The sequence below is a fragment of the Phyllobates terribilis genome, unplaced genomic scaffold, assembly GCF_046119375.1.
Source record: "Phyllobates terribilis strain yellow unplaced genomic scaffold, ASM4611937v1 Scaffold_11__3_contigs__length_659146591, whole genome shotgun sequence".
In the NCBI taxonomy this organism is placed as follows: Eukaryota; Metazoa; Chordata; class Amphibia; order Anura; family Dendrobatidae; genus Phyllobates; species Phyllobates terribilis.
This window is the reverse complement of record NW_027362771.1, coordinates 599,292,848-599,307,459: the sequence shown is the minus strand read 5'-3', so window position 1 is coordinate 599,307,459 and position 14,612 is coordinate 599,292,848. Positions and strand designations below refer to the sequence as shown.

At 46.2% G+C, this 14,612-nt stretch overlaps 2 protein-coding genes across 2 annotated transcripts in view; one reads left to right on the top strand and one right to left on the bottom strand.

Moving 5' to 3' along the window:
- Positions 1–531: 531 nt before the first annotated feature.
- MCM7 (minichromosome maintenance complex component 7) lies at positions 532–9,033 on the bottom strand. The gene is made up of 16 exons (XM_073654446.1): positions 8,880–9,033; positions 4,528–4,607; positions 4,274–4,438; positions 4,073–4,197; positions 3,632–3,812; positions 3,416–3,553; positions 3,146–3,295; positions 2,946–3,060; positions 2,727–2,858; positions 2,569–2,652; positions 2,271–2,482; positions 1,997–2,178; positions 1,839–1,922; positions 1,574–1,742; positions 1,051–1,160; positions 532–962 (listed from the first exon to the last, which is right to left on the bottom strand). Exons 1-16 carry the CDS (start codon positions 8,905–8,907, stop codon positions 755–757), a joined length of 2,163 nt encoding a protein of 720 aa, XP_073510547.1. The 5' UTR covers positions 8,908–9,033; the 3' UTR covers positions 532–754.
- AP4M1 (adaptor related protein complex 4 subunit mu 1) overlaps positions 8,504–14,612 on the top strand; it is a 46,974-nt gene continuing 40,865 nt past the window's right edge. The window contains exons 1-4 of the mRNA XM_073654447.1: positions 8,504–8,644; positions 10,770–10,842; positions 13,585–13,673; positions 13,788–13,894. Of these exons, the coding sequence (XP_073510548.1) occupies positions 10,785–10,842; positions 13,585–13,673; positions 13,788–13,894 (254 nt within the window). The 5' untranslated portion in view covers positions 8,504–8,644; positions 10,770–10,784. The remainder of the gene's footprint in view (positions 8,645–10,769; positions 10,843–13,584; positions 13,674–13,787; positions 13,895–14,612) is intronic.

Below are 14,612 nucleotides of genomic sequence, written 5' to 3'. Positions count from 1 at the left end.
GATTATTTCCAGAATCTGCTGCCAGAGCTGGGCAGATCTTTGACTTTTCTCTTCACCACATTAAAAAGGAAGAAAGGATATTGATTTGTTTGAGAAGAGGCATCTTTCCCTTGACTGAGCAACAGTTTGTTCGGTACTTGTCGATTCAAAAACAGAATATCTGTGTTAGTGGCCGGAACCGAGAATGAGAGGACTGGTTCTTTACAAAGGATGACACCCTAGGATATCTGATAATCTGGATAAATAGGTTGGTACACAGAGGAGGCATCCTTTCAATTAATATTTGTTCCCCCCCAAGTCGGACCAGTCCATTTTGTACGTGGCAAGTACTGAATAGTCTTACAATTAGGCTTAGAGCCGCAGATCTCGATGGAGACCCTCTCCTAGCCATGACCCGTGACACTGGAACTGTGGACCGCCATTTCCTTGTGTTAGTGTCCTTCCAGTAGACGACAAAAAAAAAAAAAAGTTGCATGATTCAGGGTGTTGGGCTCGTTACATTGTTTACTACAAAAGAGAATGAAAAGCCACTTTACTAGTAAAAGTCTTTATTGTACTTCCTGCGGAGACCTTGATTCCCATCAGATACGGCCTCCCCACTACAGAACAGAAATGGCGCCTACATGAGAAGCAATTCTGTAACATACAAAGCTCACTCACTCCTGGAAACGTGAGGGATAAAAACATGCACCAGATAATATACCAGTCAGTCGTGGACTCTCATTAAACACAGTCTGTTGTAGGCAGAGTCAGATCACACAAAGGTGATTTTGGTCCGGGCCTGGTTGACCAGCCAGACGTTCAGCTCCTCGTACTCCTCCAGAGCTGCCTCGATCTGTGCGGGGGTGAAGCCTTTAGATACGCAGCGCTGCTCGGCCTCGGAGAACTTGACACTACGCGACCCCTTCTCAGGAACCATCTCACGAATGGTGGCAAAGATGACATCAGCAGGTCTCTGGGTCCTGGAGAAGATACAGAGAACGGATTACTGACCGTAGCCACAAACCGGGCTCTGGCGTCTCATGGGACCAGAGGATCGCAGCCTCTTACCTTGCTGTCTGCCCCTTGTCTCCGAGCAGGGAATCTTTAGACATTTCCATTAACCTCATGGCTTCATTCACGTCCTCCTTCTCAACAACATCCTCCAGACGTAGGCGAGCCTATGGGGGTGGTGTAGGGAGGAAGGTCACGACCAGGAAATAAAGATCAATACATATGCCATAAACCAAAGCGACAGTGATAATTAAACTAAGAGTCTCCTTAAAGGGATGGCGTCGGGCCACTTGACATACCGGAGTGTTTCGCCAACACTGTCAGACCGAGACAAGTGCAATGCTCCCAGGATTCACCAGCAGTTGCTCCTGTCTCTGCCTGTCAACATCGGCCTGACTGGGGGAGCAGAACGGCAGTGTAGAGCAGTGTCACAGCGAGCGGCGGAAGTGCTGTCCCTACAGTAGGTCTGTACGCAGCTACCTGCACGAACAGCACTTTGGAGCTCAGTGGACAGAAGAAATGCTAGAAAAGAGGAAAAAAAAAATCCAAACAGCAAAATCCCCTGAGGAGACCCCCTTACCAGAGCAGTGGAGAGACGCAGGATGGAGAGCAGGGTCCGTGCGGAGGTGAACGTGGTGTCCTTGTTGGTCCGCGCCTCTTTCCTCATCTCGACGTAGGCTGCGGTCAGGTAGTCAGCAAGGGATTCTGGGATTGCAGGCTGCTTGCGTTTGCACATTGTAATATAACGTCTACGAGGGGGAAGAAAAAAATAAAAATAAATAAATGGAAAAGACAAGAATCCCGACAACAGGGTTGAGACGCAAGGACTTGGGTGCAGGACCAACCTCATTAACTTCATATCCAGGGCCTGGAACTGCGAGGGCGGCTGCTTGCTGTGCTGATGGACGTAGGTGATGTGCTGGGCGAGCCTGGTGGGAGATGGCAGAGGTGAGGGCACAGCAGGGGCATCGGGAGGCACAAGGAAGCTAAATGCGACTGATACCTGAGATCGTTGTCTCGGTCAGGCTTGTCCTGAATCAGCCAGAGCAGATCGAATCTGGACAGGAGGGCGGCCGGCAGCTGGATGTTCTGCTCCACCGTCTTCTTGGGGTTGTATCTTCCGTATGCCGGGTTGGCAGCAGCGAGGATCGAGCAGCGGGCGTTCAGGGTGGTCATTATACCCGCCTAGTAAATAAAACAATGTATGGGGTTACTGTAAGTCACATGATTTGGCGCAATGACTTCCTACACAATCTGGATTAGTTCACGTGTATTACTTTGGCGATGGAGATGGTTTGCTGCTCCATGACCTCATGAATGGCAGTGCGGTCAGTATCCATCATCTTGTCGAACTCGTCAATACAACAGACCCCCTGATCTGCCAGCACCAGGGCGCCCCCTTCCAAGGTCATCTCTCCGGTCACCGAATCCTTCATGACGGCAGCCGTGAGACCAACCCCCGACGAGCCTCTTCCTGTGGTGTACTGACCTAGGAGACGACAGGAGGAGCGGTCACAGGACATCCCACCAGCCAGGAGGACGGACTTACAACAACCCATCCAGAGCTGTACTCACTGCGAGGGGCCAGGCGGTCAATGTAGGACAGGAGCTGAGACTTGGCCACTCCAGGATCTCCCATCAGGCAGATGTTAATATTCCCTGCAGAAAGAGCAACAGTCAGTGAAATGCAAGACAACTCAGGACCACGACAAGGACACTAGGCAAACAGAGACCTCTAATCTTCATGCCACGGGGCGAGTGGTCCACGCCGCCCACCAGGAGCAGCAGCAGGGCCTTCTTCACATCCTCATGTCCATAGATTTCAGGGGCAATGGAGGCAGCAAGTTTCTCATAAAAGTCGTCCTCTAGAAATAAGCAGATCTGACGTCAGCAGAAGCTTCGGACGCTCTGCCCCAGTAGTAGCCGCGTAGACCAGTGACCTCCCACCTCACCCGTTATCTGCCGCAGCTCCTCCTCACTCAGCTCCTCCGTTCCCAGCTCGTCGTCCTCGGTCTTATTCATCTTCACCATCCGATGAGCCTCCAGGTAAGTCTCCGACAGCAGCCCCTGCAGGGAAAGGGAGAGGGGAGCATTAGAGGCTGGGTTCCCCAAACACACAGGAGGCAGAGCGATGGGCCACCAGCATCCGTACCTGGACTACTTGCCGGAAGCCAGTTCTCAGCATGGGCAGAAACACTCCGGTGATACCGACGTGGTCACCGGGCTGGACCAGCCGCGTGTTCTCCCCTCGGACGTAGACCGTCATGCAGCGAGGGATGTTACCGACGGGGACTTGGTCGCTCTAAAATAACAGAATGGATGAGACTGTTGTAATACAGGCACCTACCAGCATCCGTATCATGGTTGCAAGCCCTGAACCGAATATCTGCAACGCCGAGGCCTGGACGCCCTCCGCACTCACATGCTCCTGGATCTTCAGCTCCTGGAACTTGATGAACTTAGACCCCCTGGTCTGCAGGTAGAGCCGTCCGCCGGAGCGGTTGGTCTGGCACTCCTTACTCGGGCACATTATCAGGGGCATGAAGGTCGGCGACTGGATCTGTAATGGGAGGATAAGATGGTTACATGGTATAAAGGAGGAAGGGATGGAGACATCTCCATACAGATGACCACTTACAGGCTGGTAGGTCTCTGCCCCGCACTGGTCACAGGTGTAAGTGGCCACCACCATCATAGGTTTCACCTCGGTCACTCTGGTGACAATTCCTCGCACGGTCACCAGTTTTCCTATGGAGTCGGCCTTCACATCGCGGACCACTTGGGCTTTGGAAGTGGAGGGAGCCTTGAAGTACAACTCGCTGGAAGAGAAGTCAGAGTAAAGCCACCAGTGCCATCAAGACATTACCCGCATGAATTGTTCCATAGAGAGCTATGATCCAGTCTGCACTAAAGGAGGTGGTGGAGCTTTTGTGGCTGGGAGTTAGAGAATTTATTTTTTTACAAAAATTGGCTCCGTAAGGAAGGAGTTCAGCTCCTGTGACATCTAGGAACTCCTCCTGCTTTTCCCTATCAGACATCCAGGGACAGCAGAGAAGTTTCTCTCAGTTTCAGGACTTACAATCTGCGCATGAGATCTGCAGGATACTGGTTGTGGGCATCCCTGATCTCTGTGGGGTCCCGGCCCCTCTGTTCCATCATCAGACGGTGCTCGATGTAGACATCCAGAGAGTCCTTGTTCACCACCTGGAGGAGACAGATCCGGATGAGCGAGCGGTCCTGCCCCAGACACTGCTTGCTACTTGTAAGGAGCAGCACTCACCTCCTTCTCCTTGTACTGGGGCAGCAGCTCCTGCACCGCGTCTGCAAACAGGTTGGTGTATCTGCGGGTGTTCTCACAGATGGCATCCACCAGCTCGGGGTCTTCTTCTGCCAGGTCATCGAGGTCAATGTATAGACTCACTTGTTCTCTGTGGGCGATGTTAGCCTGAGGAAGGAGATAGGGTCATCAATGACAGCAGGCGAGAGCGACAGGGGAGCTGTATACCGAGCCGCACATGGGTCTATAGCACTCACCAACTGGGTGCCGTACTTAAAGTGCTTCTTCCCCAACTCATCGTCCTTGTAGAATTCCTGCAGGAAAGTCTTGAATTTTTCTGAAAAGAATCAGGACACAATTAGTAATGTATGTACACAGTGACTGCAGCTCTGGAGTATAATACAGGATGTAACTCAGGATCAGTAATATAATGTATGTACACTGACTGCAGCTCTGGAGTATAATACAGGATGTAACTCAGGATCAGTAATGTAATGTATGTACACAGTGACTGCACCAGCAGAATAGAGAGTGCAGCTCTGGAGTATAATACAGGATGTAACTCAGGATCAGTAATGTAATGTATGTACACAGTGACTGCACCAGCAGAATAGTGAGTGCAGCTCTGGGGTATAATACAGGATGTAACTCCGGATCAGTAATGTAATGTATGTACACAGTGACTACACCAGCAGAATAGTGAGTGCAGCTCTGGGGTATAATACAGGATGTAACTCAGGATCAGTAATGTATGTACACAGTGACTGCACCAGCAGAATAGTGAGTGCAGCTCTGGGTTATAATACAGGATGTAACTCCGGATCAGTAATGTAATGTATGTACACAGTGACTGCACCAGCAGAATAGAGAGTGCAGCTCTGGGGTATAATAAAGGAAGTGCAGTACTAAGCAAATGTTTGTCAGGTGTGAAAAATATGCTACATATCGTAGCATGATTTCAGAAAGCAAAGTGATTTGAGTTTACATCTATCAATAACAAAACGCAAAGGGAACAAGAGAGAAATTGTAATCCCATCAGTATCTGGTGACCACCCGTCACCTCCATCACTTGTACAGTTTATGAAGGATCTCGACAGTAGAGTGTTCCAAACATCTTGTAGCACTGACCCCAGATCTTCGGTGTATGAGGCTTGAGCGGATACTTCTGTCTTCATAAAACCCCAGACAGACTGGATGATGAGAGATCAGGGCTCTTTGGAGCTGGATCACCACATCCAGGACTCCTCATTATTAATGACATTGGCTGGATGTTTGGGGGTCATTGTCCTGATGCAGAATAAATGAGGAGCCAAACACCTCTCTGATTGGATCACATGATGGATAAGTATCTGCCTGTATTCCTCAGCACTGAGGACACTATTAATCCTGACCAGATCCACAACGGCATTTACCAGAATAGAGACCCAAATGCGCTCCATCGTTCCTGCTGACCCACCGTCTTCACATTGTGGCTAGTCTGTACAAATCACCTGCCGATGTTTTTCTGTCACTTATCCTTGTTTCTGTTTAGAACTTAGAAGAGGAGAAGTTTTCCATGAAAATCACCTCTGACCAGACAGTAGATGACTGTAGCTGGGTCCCTTTGGTCGCTGCCAGTTCTGGGCTGATGGCACTGCTGGACATTTTATTTTGCAGGGAAGTAAGCCTGATGTGTATCATCAGCTGCACTAAGTTTCCTTGGCCGAGCACTGCACCTACGGTCCTCAACGTCGCGCATTTTTTATTTTTTCAAAAGCTCGCATAGAACATCTTAAAACTTCAGTCTGTTTTGAAATCTTTACCCGGGAGATGAGGTACAACGACCTTGTGTCTTGCTGCTGGGCTCAGCTTTGCCATGGTGAGTAACTGGTGATATGTAACCATCTTCCACAACCTCACCTTTGCAGCAGAATTTGGCTGATCCTCACACAGTTGTAAGCCTACCACACAGCTGTTTGTGGTAATGATCATTTTCATACACAGCTTAAAATAGTTATCAATTGTTTAGTATAATTGGTCACTTGCACACCTGAAAAGCCTACTTTTTTTTTTTTTAAAAGAAAAAAAAAAAACAAAAAAAACAAACATCTCATTGCGCTAAAATGCAAAAAGGTTATTACATCGGACCCTAAAAGTGGAGTAAATTGCAGATATGTTCACCAATCCAGGCGTGATCTCATTTGCTGCTTTGATGGTATGAATTATGACATTAGTTAGCGCGGGTGGTTTATTACATATTTAATCCTACAAAATGCCAGACTTTGTACAAGTTTAACCTAGGAGAAAATAAAGGGTAGTCACCCCAAGTATTGATGGGATTTAGACTTTTGTCCACTCTTAGGCTGCGTGCCCACTATGCGTTTTTCAAGAGTTGAATTTCCGTAGCGAAAACGCTTAAAAAAAAAAAAAACGCTTGGTAATACGTTCCCCTATGATCCCCAATGATAATCCGCATGTGCTGTGCACATGCTGTGGAAATTTCTGCTGCAGATTATCATTGCGGAAAAATCCACAGCATGTCCATTAATTTTGCGGACACGCAGCGTAATTGCTGCCATTGAATCACAATATCCGCATGACTACATGTGCACACGCGGATATTAAGCGATTCAATGTGCGGATGGTACCCGGGTCTGGAGAAGAGGAGACTCATTCAGACCTGGGTACCATAGTACCTGGCCCCCGATGTCCTGTAAGACGAGTCCTGGCTTCCCGGCAGCTCGCGATGGTGTAAAAGGACCTTCCATGACGTCATTTAGTCATGTGCCAGGTCACGCCGACATCAGCAGTCACGTGACCTGTCACATGACTAAATGACATCATGGAAGGTCCTTTTACACCACCGCGAGCTGCCGGGAAGCCAGGACGCACCGTACAGGAGATCGGGGGCCATCAGAAGGTGAGTATAACGTTTTTTTTTTACAGTTTCTATTCTTTTTTTAAACTATTAACTTGGTAAAACTATAAATCCATGCCGGTTGCATGGATTTATATAGTGTGACCAAGTTGTCAAGCACTTTCCAAGTGATGCTCAAAATCGCCTGGAAAGCTCTTGATAACCCGCATGCAGAAAAGCACTTCACAAACACTTCTACCTGGCAGGAAAACCGCATGTACAACCCGCATGCGTTTTTTTCCTGCCAGGGAGATGAAGGAAAAATAAGCATCATTTCTGCATGGTGGGCACTTAGCCTTAAAAGGGGATTTGTTCAGTTCTTGAGCTTTTGCTCCCTTTCAAATAAACAAGTTTTTTATTCTTCCTCTGACATAACCGTACAAGGGCTCGTTTTTTGTAAGACATCCTGTACTTTTGAATGACCTTCACTTTATCATGTGATGTGCAAAACAGTGCTTTCCCACAATGGAGGTTTTACCATGTACACCACATGGTAAAACTGACCTGCCATTATGATTCTCCAGGACAGTATGCGTACGGCACTACCAAGCATGTATAGGGGGGGGGGGGATTTCTCTCAAGTGGTTGAAAAAAAAAAAAAAAAGTTTATTTTTTTTTGCTTATGTCACCATTTTACGAGACCTGTAGTGTCTCCCTCTTTCAGGATCTGGGTGAGGGCTTCTGACATTTGTATTGGTACAATTTTCAGACAGATGCTATGTTTGGATCGCCCATTACTGCAACAACCCAAAAAAAAAAAATACTTGACGCTGCAGTGCTGCAGCACTGGCCATGACTCTGGAGGCGCTTCGGGACAGGCGCATGTGAAACGCTGCTGTCAGTGATTGACAGCAGCATCTACTTCTAACAGTCGCAGGCGGATCGCGATTCCACCTGCAGCTGTTAGAGGCACATGACAGCTGATCAGATATCATGTGCGGGGAACGGTGCAGGCTCAGCACCAGAGCCAGCGATGGCAGGACCTATAGGGCCAAGGTGTTTATGGGGATCCATTAGGGGACTTGAAGCGGTTATCCGATTGCTTGTAGTGTACAGATCATTGCTTCAGCAGGAATCACCATCTATGAACGCTGACCACAGGAGAATCGTAATGACAGACATGGGGGTCTTCAGCAGACCCTTGGCAGTCATGACATCCCATCGCTCCCCACGATCGTGTTAGCAGGAGACCGATGGGCTCCCGGACACCAGCGCTCCCTCCTTGCATTTGTCCTTTGCCAGGAAAGGGTTAATTGACTATTCACACCCCCTACATCAGACGGCTGCACAGCGCTGTGTATGCAGTGAGTGCAGCTCTGGGAGCAGACTGCGGCGCTGTAACCACGCAAGTGGCCGCCATGTCTCCTCCTTAGGAGCGTCCTCTCCCGTCACATGACCCGGATACGGAAGCCCCGCGCACCAGCCGCCCTCATCTCCGTGCCCCGCAGGCCACCGACAGGACCAAGATTCCCGGACGGGTGAGTAGCAGGAGCCGCCGCCGCCGCCTCCACCGTACGCTCTGGATCAGGAGAGCGCCGCCTGCAGAGCAGACACAGACGCGCGCCCTCTGGTGGTGGAGGACTGTAACAGCAGGCGCGTGTATCATCAGCAGAAAGGAGATTCTACACCGAGCACAGCGCCGCTCCCTCGTCCTGATCCCGGCTACACCGCAGCTCCGGCCCGCGGTCACAAACTCATCCGCTCGCTCCTCACCTTTGTCGGCCTGGTAATCCCGCGGCATGATGTCGGTGCTGCTACGCTAGGCTCCGCTGTTGTGACTGACTCGCTCTCTTTTTCGCGGGCTTTCTTTTCGCGGGCTTTCTCTCCTAGCAGCGTCCTGATTGGCTGTAAGACTTAGCACCGCCCGCTTACCAACAAAGCGGCCTAGCGCTCAGCCAATGAACTCTGAGAAGTAAGCCTTGACAGGAGCGATATCGTCCCGCCTCCTTCAGATGAGTGACAGCGGGCTGCGCCAATGACGTTGCGAGCGACTCTGGGATAAAAGCAGGGACATGTTCCCGCGCTTTTGTGACTTTTTTTTTTTTTTTCATGAGGTGATGAGGCAGCTACTGCTGCTGTGTCGCCTTATATCGCGATTATATCGGCTGCTGGGCAATAGCAACACGATATTACACTCATTGTAACCGTTTAGTCACTTCTACAATAATCTAACAATGTATGTAAAAAAAAAAATTACCTCATAAAAATCGCGTCCCATTGTGTTTAGTGGCGGAGCGCCGTCTGGTTTGTGCGGCTGCATTATTTTTTCCCGGCACTATGAGTCTTTTTTTGTTGGGGACAAGTTGTGCTTTTCTGTCGTCACCGTTCACTTTCCCGTATAATATTCCAAAAAAATGGGGAAGAAAAAACAAATTCTGCCACTGATTTATTATTTTTTTTTTTCTGTATGACGGATCATTTTGAGGTAAAAAATAATCCGATTCTACAGATCGGTCTGATTATGGCGATGCCAAACGGGGAGTTTTTTTTTTTTTCCTTTCATATTTTACTAATTAAGAAAAATTAAAAAAAAATATTTTTTTCTTTAATGAAATTTGTATCTTCATTTTCCCAGATCTGTGTCATTTTTATTTTTCCATCCTGCGGCTAACAGATGTTTTTATTTCAACAGTTTTGGGGGTTAAATACAACATTTTGGTCGCTTTTTATTGCACAAAATTTTAAAAAAATGTTAATTTTGGCGATTTCATTAGTTTTTGTCTTGACTCTGGTTACCATATGGTTAAATAAAGTTACCGTATATTTCCAGAGATCTGACTTTTTACTGATGCGACGGCAACAAATATTTTTATATATATATTTATATATATATAAAAATATTTGTTGCCGTCGCATCAGTAAAAAGTCAGATCTATATTTATATATATTTTTATATTTATATATATATTTATATATATATATATATATATATCATTTTTTTTTTCTACAAGTATAGTTCCCAAATCAGTATCCTAATAAATCTATTTCTCCCTCGCCCTGCAATATATGTAATTTACATTAAATCTTCTTTCCACTATGGCAGCTATAAATATAGTCCCCAGTAAGTCTACTTCCCCCTCTGGCAGATGTCAAAGTATACTTCCCAGTCAGTGTCCTAGTAAATTCCAAATAATTCTATTTCTCCGTCATAAAGAAATAAATATGGTTCCTAGTAAGTCTCCTTCCTCTTCTGGCAGCAATAAATATAATCCCCAGTGAATAACCAGTCAGTCTACTTCCCCCTCTGGCAGATGTAAGTATAGTTCCCAGGTAGTGACCTAGTAAGTTCCAAGTAATTCTATTTCTTATACAGAAATAAATATACTTCCCTGCAATTTTACCCATTTAGGGAGGTAAGACAACCCCCCGTTAAGCTTCCATTCCAGTCTCCCTCCCCCTTCTGGCACTTGCAATTATAGTCCCCAGTTCCATTACTTCTTCTGCAGTTTGAAGTATAATCCCTAGTTGGTTTCTAGTCTCTTTGCCCCTCAATAAATATAGTCCCCAATATTGGCAGCATTTCTATGAAAGTGTTTTCCTTTGAAAAGGATGCGGTGTCCACCGAGCTTCTTCTCCTATAATTCTTAATTGTTTTTTTTTTAGGGTTCAGGTGGAATCATGATCTCCCAGCTCTTCATTCTTTCCTCCAAAGGCGACCTCCTCATCTACAAGGATTGTATCCTGTGTTCCTCGCAAATTAAAGGGGTTGTCCTATTCATTTCAGATAAAAGGGTCCAAATAAGTTATTATTCACCTATGTGTACACTGGGAGAGACCTGTCAATCAGAAGTATCGTGGTGGGGAGAAGTCGGGTCAGGAACCTGCCTCGGATTAGTCAGTCAAGACACCTAGTCCCCAGAAGGCCCTGTAAAGTATGTTTCCTCTGAGATGCTGTAGCTTTCAGAGTTTAACATATCTGGTATCAATCGTGCAGCCAGTGTCTTATTCATGCTGTTCCTGGTTCAGGCAGCACGAATCTGATCACGGGTTTCCTTTAAGTTCCTTGTCAATTTTATTTCCCCTCTGGAAGCTGTAAGTATAACCTCTAGTGATTTCCAAGTTAGTCTTCATTCCCTTCTGGGTGTAATAAATATAGTTCCCCCGTAAATTTTCAGTAAGACAATTAATAAGTATCGTTCTTAGTAATACTTAAATCAATGTCCTTCCCCTTCTAGCAGCAAGAAATGTAATTTCTATATACTTCTCAGTCAATCTACTTTCCCCACTGGTAGCTATCATTGTAGTATCCAGATCTATAATCGGTATGATTCCCAGTCAGGCAGCTATAAGTAAGCTCCCAGTCAGTCTACTTTCCCATAGGGCAGTTGCAAATATAGTTGCCAGGCAGTATCCTAGTAAATCTATTTCTTCCTCACGCAGCTATATGTATAGTTTCCAGTAAATCTCATTTCTACTTTGGCAGCTATAAATATAGTCCTCAATAAGTCTACTTCCCCCTCTGGCATATGTTAAAGTATAGATCCCTGTCAGTGTCCTAGTAAGTTTCAAATAATTCTACTCCCTCATAGAGAAATAAATATGGTTCACAGTAAGTCTCCTTCTGGCAGCAATACATATATTCCCAGTCAGTCTACTTCCCCCTCTACAGATGTAAGTATAGTTCTCAGGCAGTGATCTATTAAATCTATTTCTCCCTCCTGCAGCAATATACCGTATATAATTTCTAGTAAATCTTCTTTCCACTCTGGCATATATAACTATAATCTTAAGTCAGTCTACTTCCCCCTCTGGCAGATGTAAATCTAGTTCCCAGTCAGTATCCTAATAAATGTATTTCTCCTTCAAACAGTAATATATATGATTTCCAGTAAATCTCCTCTCCACTCTGGCAGCTATAACTATAGTCCCCAGCAGTCTACTTCCAATTCTGGTAGATGTAAATGTATACTTCCTAGTCAGTGTCCTAGTATGTTCCAAATCATGCTTATTAAGCCTTCTGTCAATGTCCTTCCCACTCTGGAAGCCAGAAATGCACTTCTCAGTCAGTCTACTTTCCCCACGGGTAGCTATAAGTGTAGTATACAGATCCAAAGTCTGTGTCCTTCCCAGTCTGGCAGCTATAAATATAGTTACCAGTAAGTTTCCAGTCAGTCTTCTTTCCCCAAGGGCAGTGGTAAATATAGTTCCCAGTCAGTATCCTAGTAAATCTGTTTCTCCCTTACGCAGCAATATATGTAATTTACGTTAAATCTTCTTTCCACTCTGACAGCTATAAATATAGTCCCCAGTAAGTCTACTTCCGCCTCTGGCAAATGTCAAAGTATACTTCCCAGTCAGTGTCCTAGTAAGTTCTAAATAATTTTATTTCTTCCTCATAGAGAAATAAATATGGTTCCCAGTAAGTCTCCTTACTCTTCTGGCAGCAATAAATATAATCCCCAGTAAATATCCAGTCAATCTACTTCCCTCTCTGGCAGACGTAAGTATAGTTCTCACAGTGTCCTGGTAAATCTATTGCTTCCTCACTCAGCAATATATCATATATAATTTCCAGTAAATCTCCATTCTATTCTGGCAACTATAACTATAGTCCCAAGTCAGTCTACTTCCCCCTCTGGCACATGTAAATATAGTTCCCAGGCAGTATCCTAGTAAATCTATTTTTACTTCATGCAGCAATATATATATATCATTTCCAGTAAATCTCTTTTGTACCCTGGCAGCTATAAATATAGTCCCTAGTAAGTCTACTTCCTCCTCTAATAGATGTAAATGTATAGTTCCCAGTCAGTGTCCTGCAAAGTTCCAAATAATTCTATTTCTCCCTTATATAGAAAGAAATGTGATTCCCACTAAATCTTTCTTCTTCGGGCAGCAATAAGTATAATCCTAGTAAATTCCCAGTCAGTCTACTTCCCCCTCTTGACAGTTGAAAGTGTAGTTCTCAGGCAATGTCCTGGTAAATCTATCCCTCTCTCACGAAGCAATATACCATATATAATTTCCAGTAAATCTCCTTTCCACCCTGGCAGCTATAAATATAGTCTTCAGTCAGTCTACTTCACCTTCTGGAAGCTGTCAGTATACTTCCCAGGCCTAGTAAGTTCCAAGTAATTCTACTTATCTCTCTCATATAAAAATATAGTTCCCAGTTAGGTAAAATTGTAATTTTACACATTTAGGGAGATAAGACAATCCCTTTAAGCTTCCATTTCAGTCTCCTTCCCCCTCATGCAGTTGCAAGTGTAGTCCCCAGCCCCCTTACCTCTCTAGCAGCTGTAAGCATAATCCCTAGTAAATTTTAGTCTCTTTGCCAGGTCATATAAGGAAATATGTGATAATTAGGGATGAGCTCATCTATTCGGACATTCCTGGCCCAGCAGCCACATCAGTAGCCTGTGGCTCAGCAGCTCAGATGTCTCCATTTTTCTTGTTATTTTCCTTACAGTCGTCTCAGATCACGGTCTCTCTACAAACTCTGCTGCCACTGACGGCCTGTACCTGAAGCTGTCGTCTCTTCCATCAGACCAAGCCCCTGTGGTCATGGTGAGAAGCCTTGTCCTCCATCTGCATCTGGGAACTATGGGTGAAAACTAATATGGCCGATGTTACCAGAGTTACTGTCCCTGTCACTTACCACCGTGTGGCGCTGTCTTCCAGGAACACGAGGGCGGTCACTTCCTCCATACCCGGCACCGGGGTCTGTATTTTGTCATCAGCATTCGCCCGGATGATTCTCCGTTCATGTATCTGGATCTTCTGAACCGGTGAGTGTCAGTGCAGGATCACACGGCGGCTTCTCGTATAAAAGAAATCCCCAAAAAATGGAGAATTCTGCAACTTTTAATTACGTGAATGAACCTTGGCTTGCTGTCAGTAAATAAGGATATTTCAACTTCATTTTTCAAGCTCTGCTTGCTTTTAGCAATTATAAACATAAAAAATTACCTTTACAGCCTGGAGGCCGAAAACCCATCGAAGCTGTGTGAGGCAAGAGAGGGCGGGATGGTTCTGCCACAATCAGAGACAACTAGAGATGGGTGGACTGATTCGTGAAACTCTGGTCCATGTCAGTAGTCTCTGGACGGGAGTCTCGCCAATCTCTTACCTTCTGGGATCCATGCACGGCTTTTGATTAGCCGGGGCAGGCGCGACGTCATCATTGCAGAGTGGCACGACGTCATCATAGCGGCATGGCGCGACATTGCGGCATGGCGCGACGTCATCATAGCGGCATGGCGCGATGTCATCTTAGCGGCATGGCGCGACATCAGCATTGCAGCATGACTTGACGTCATCATAGCGGCATGGCGCGACGTCATCATAGCGGCATGGCGCGACGTCAGCATTGCAGCATGGCTTGACGTCATCATAGTGGCATGGCGCGACGTCATCATAGCGGCGTGGCGCGACATCATTGCAGCGTGGCACAACGTCATCATAGTGGCATGGCGCGACGTCATCATTGCGGCATGGCGCGACGTC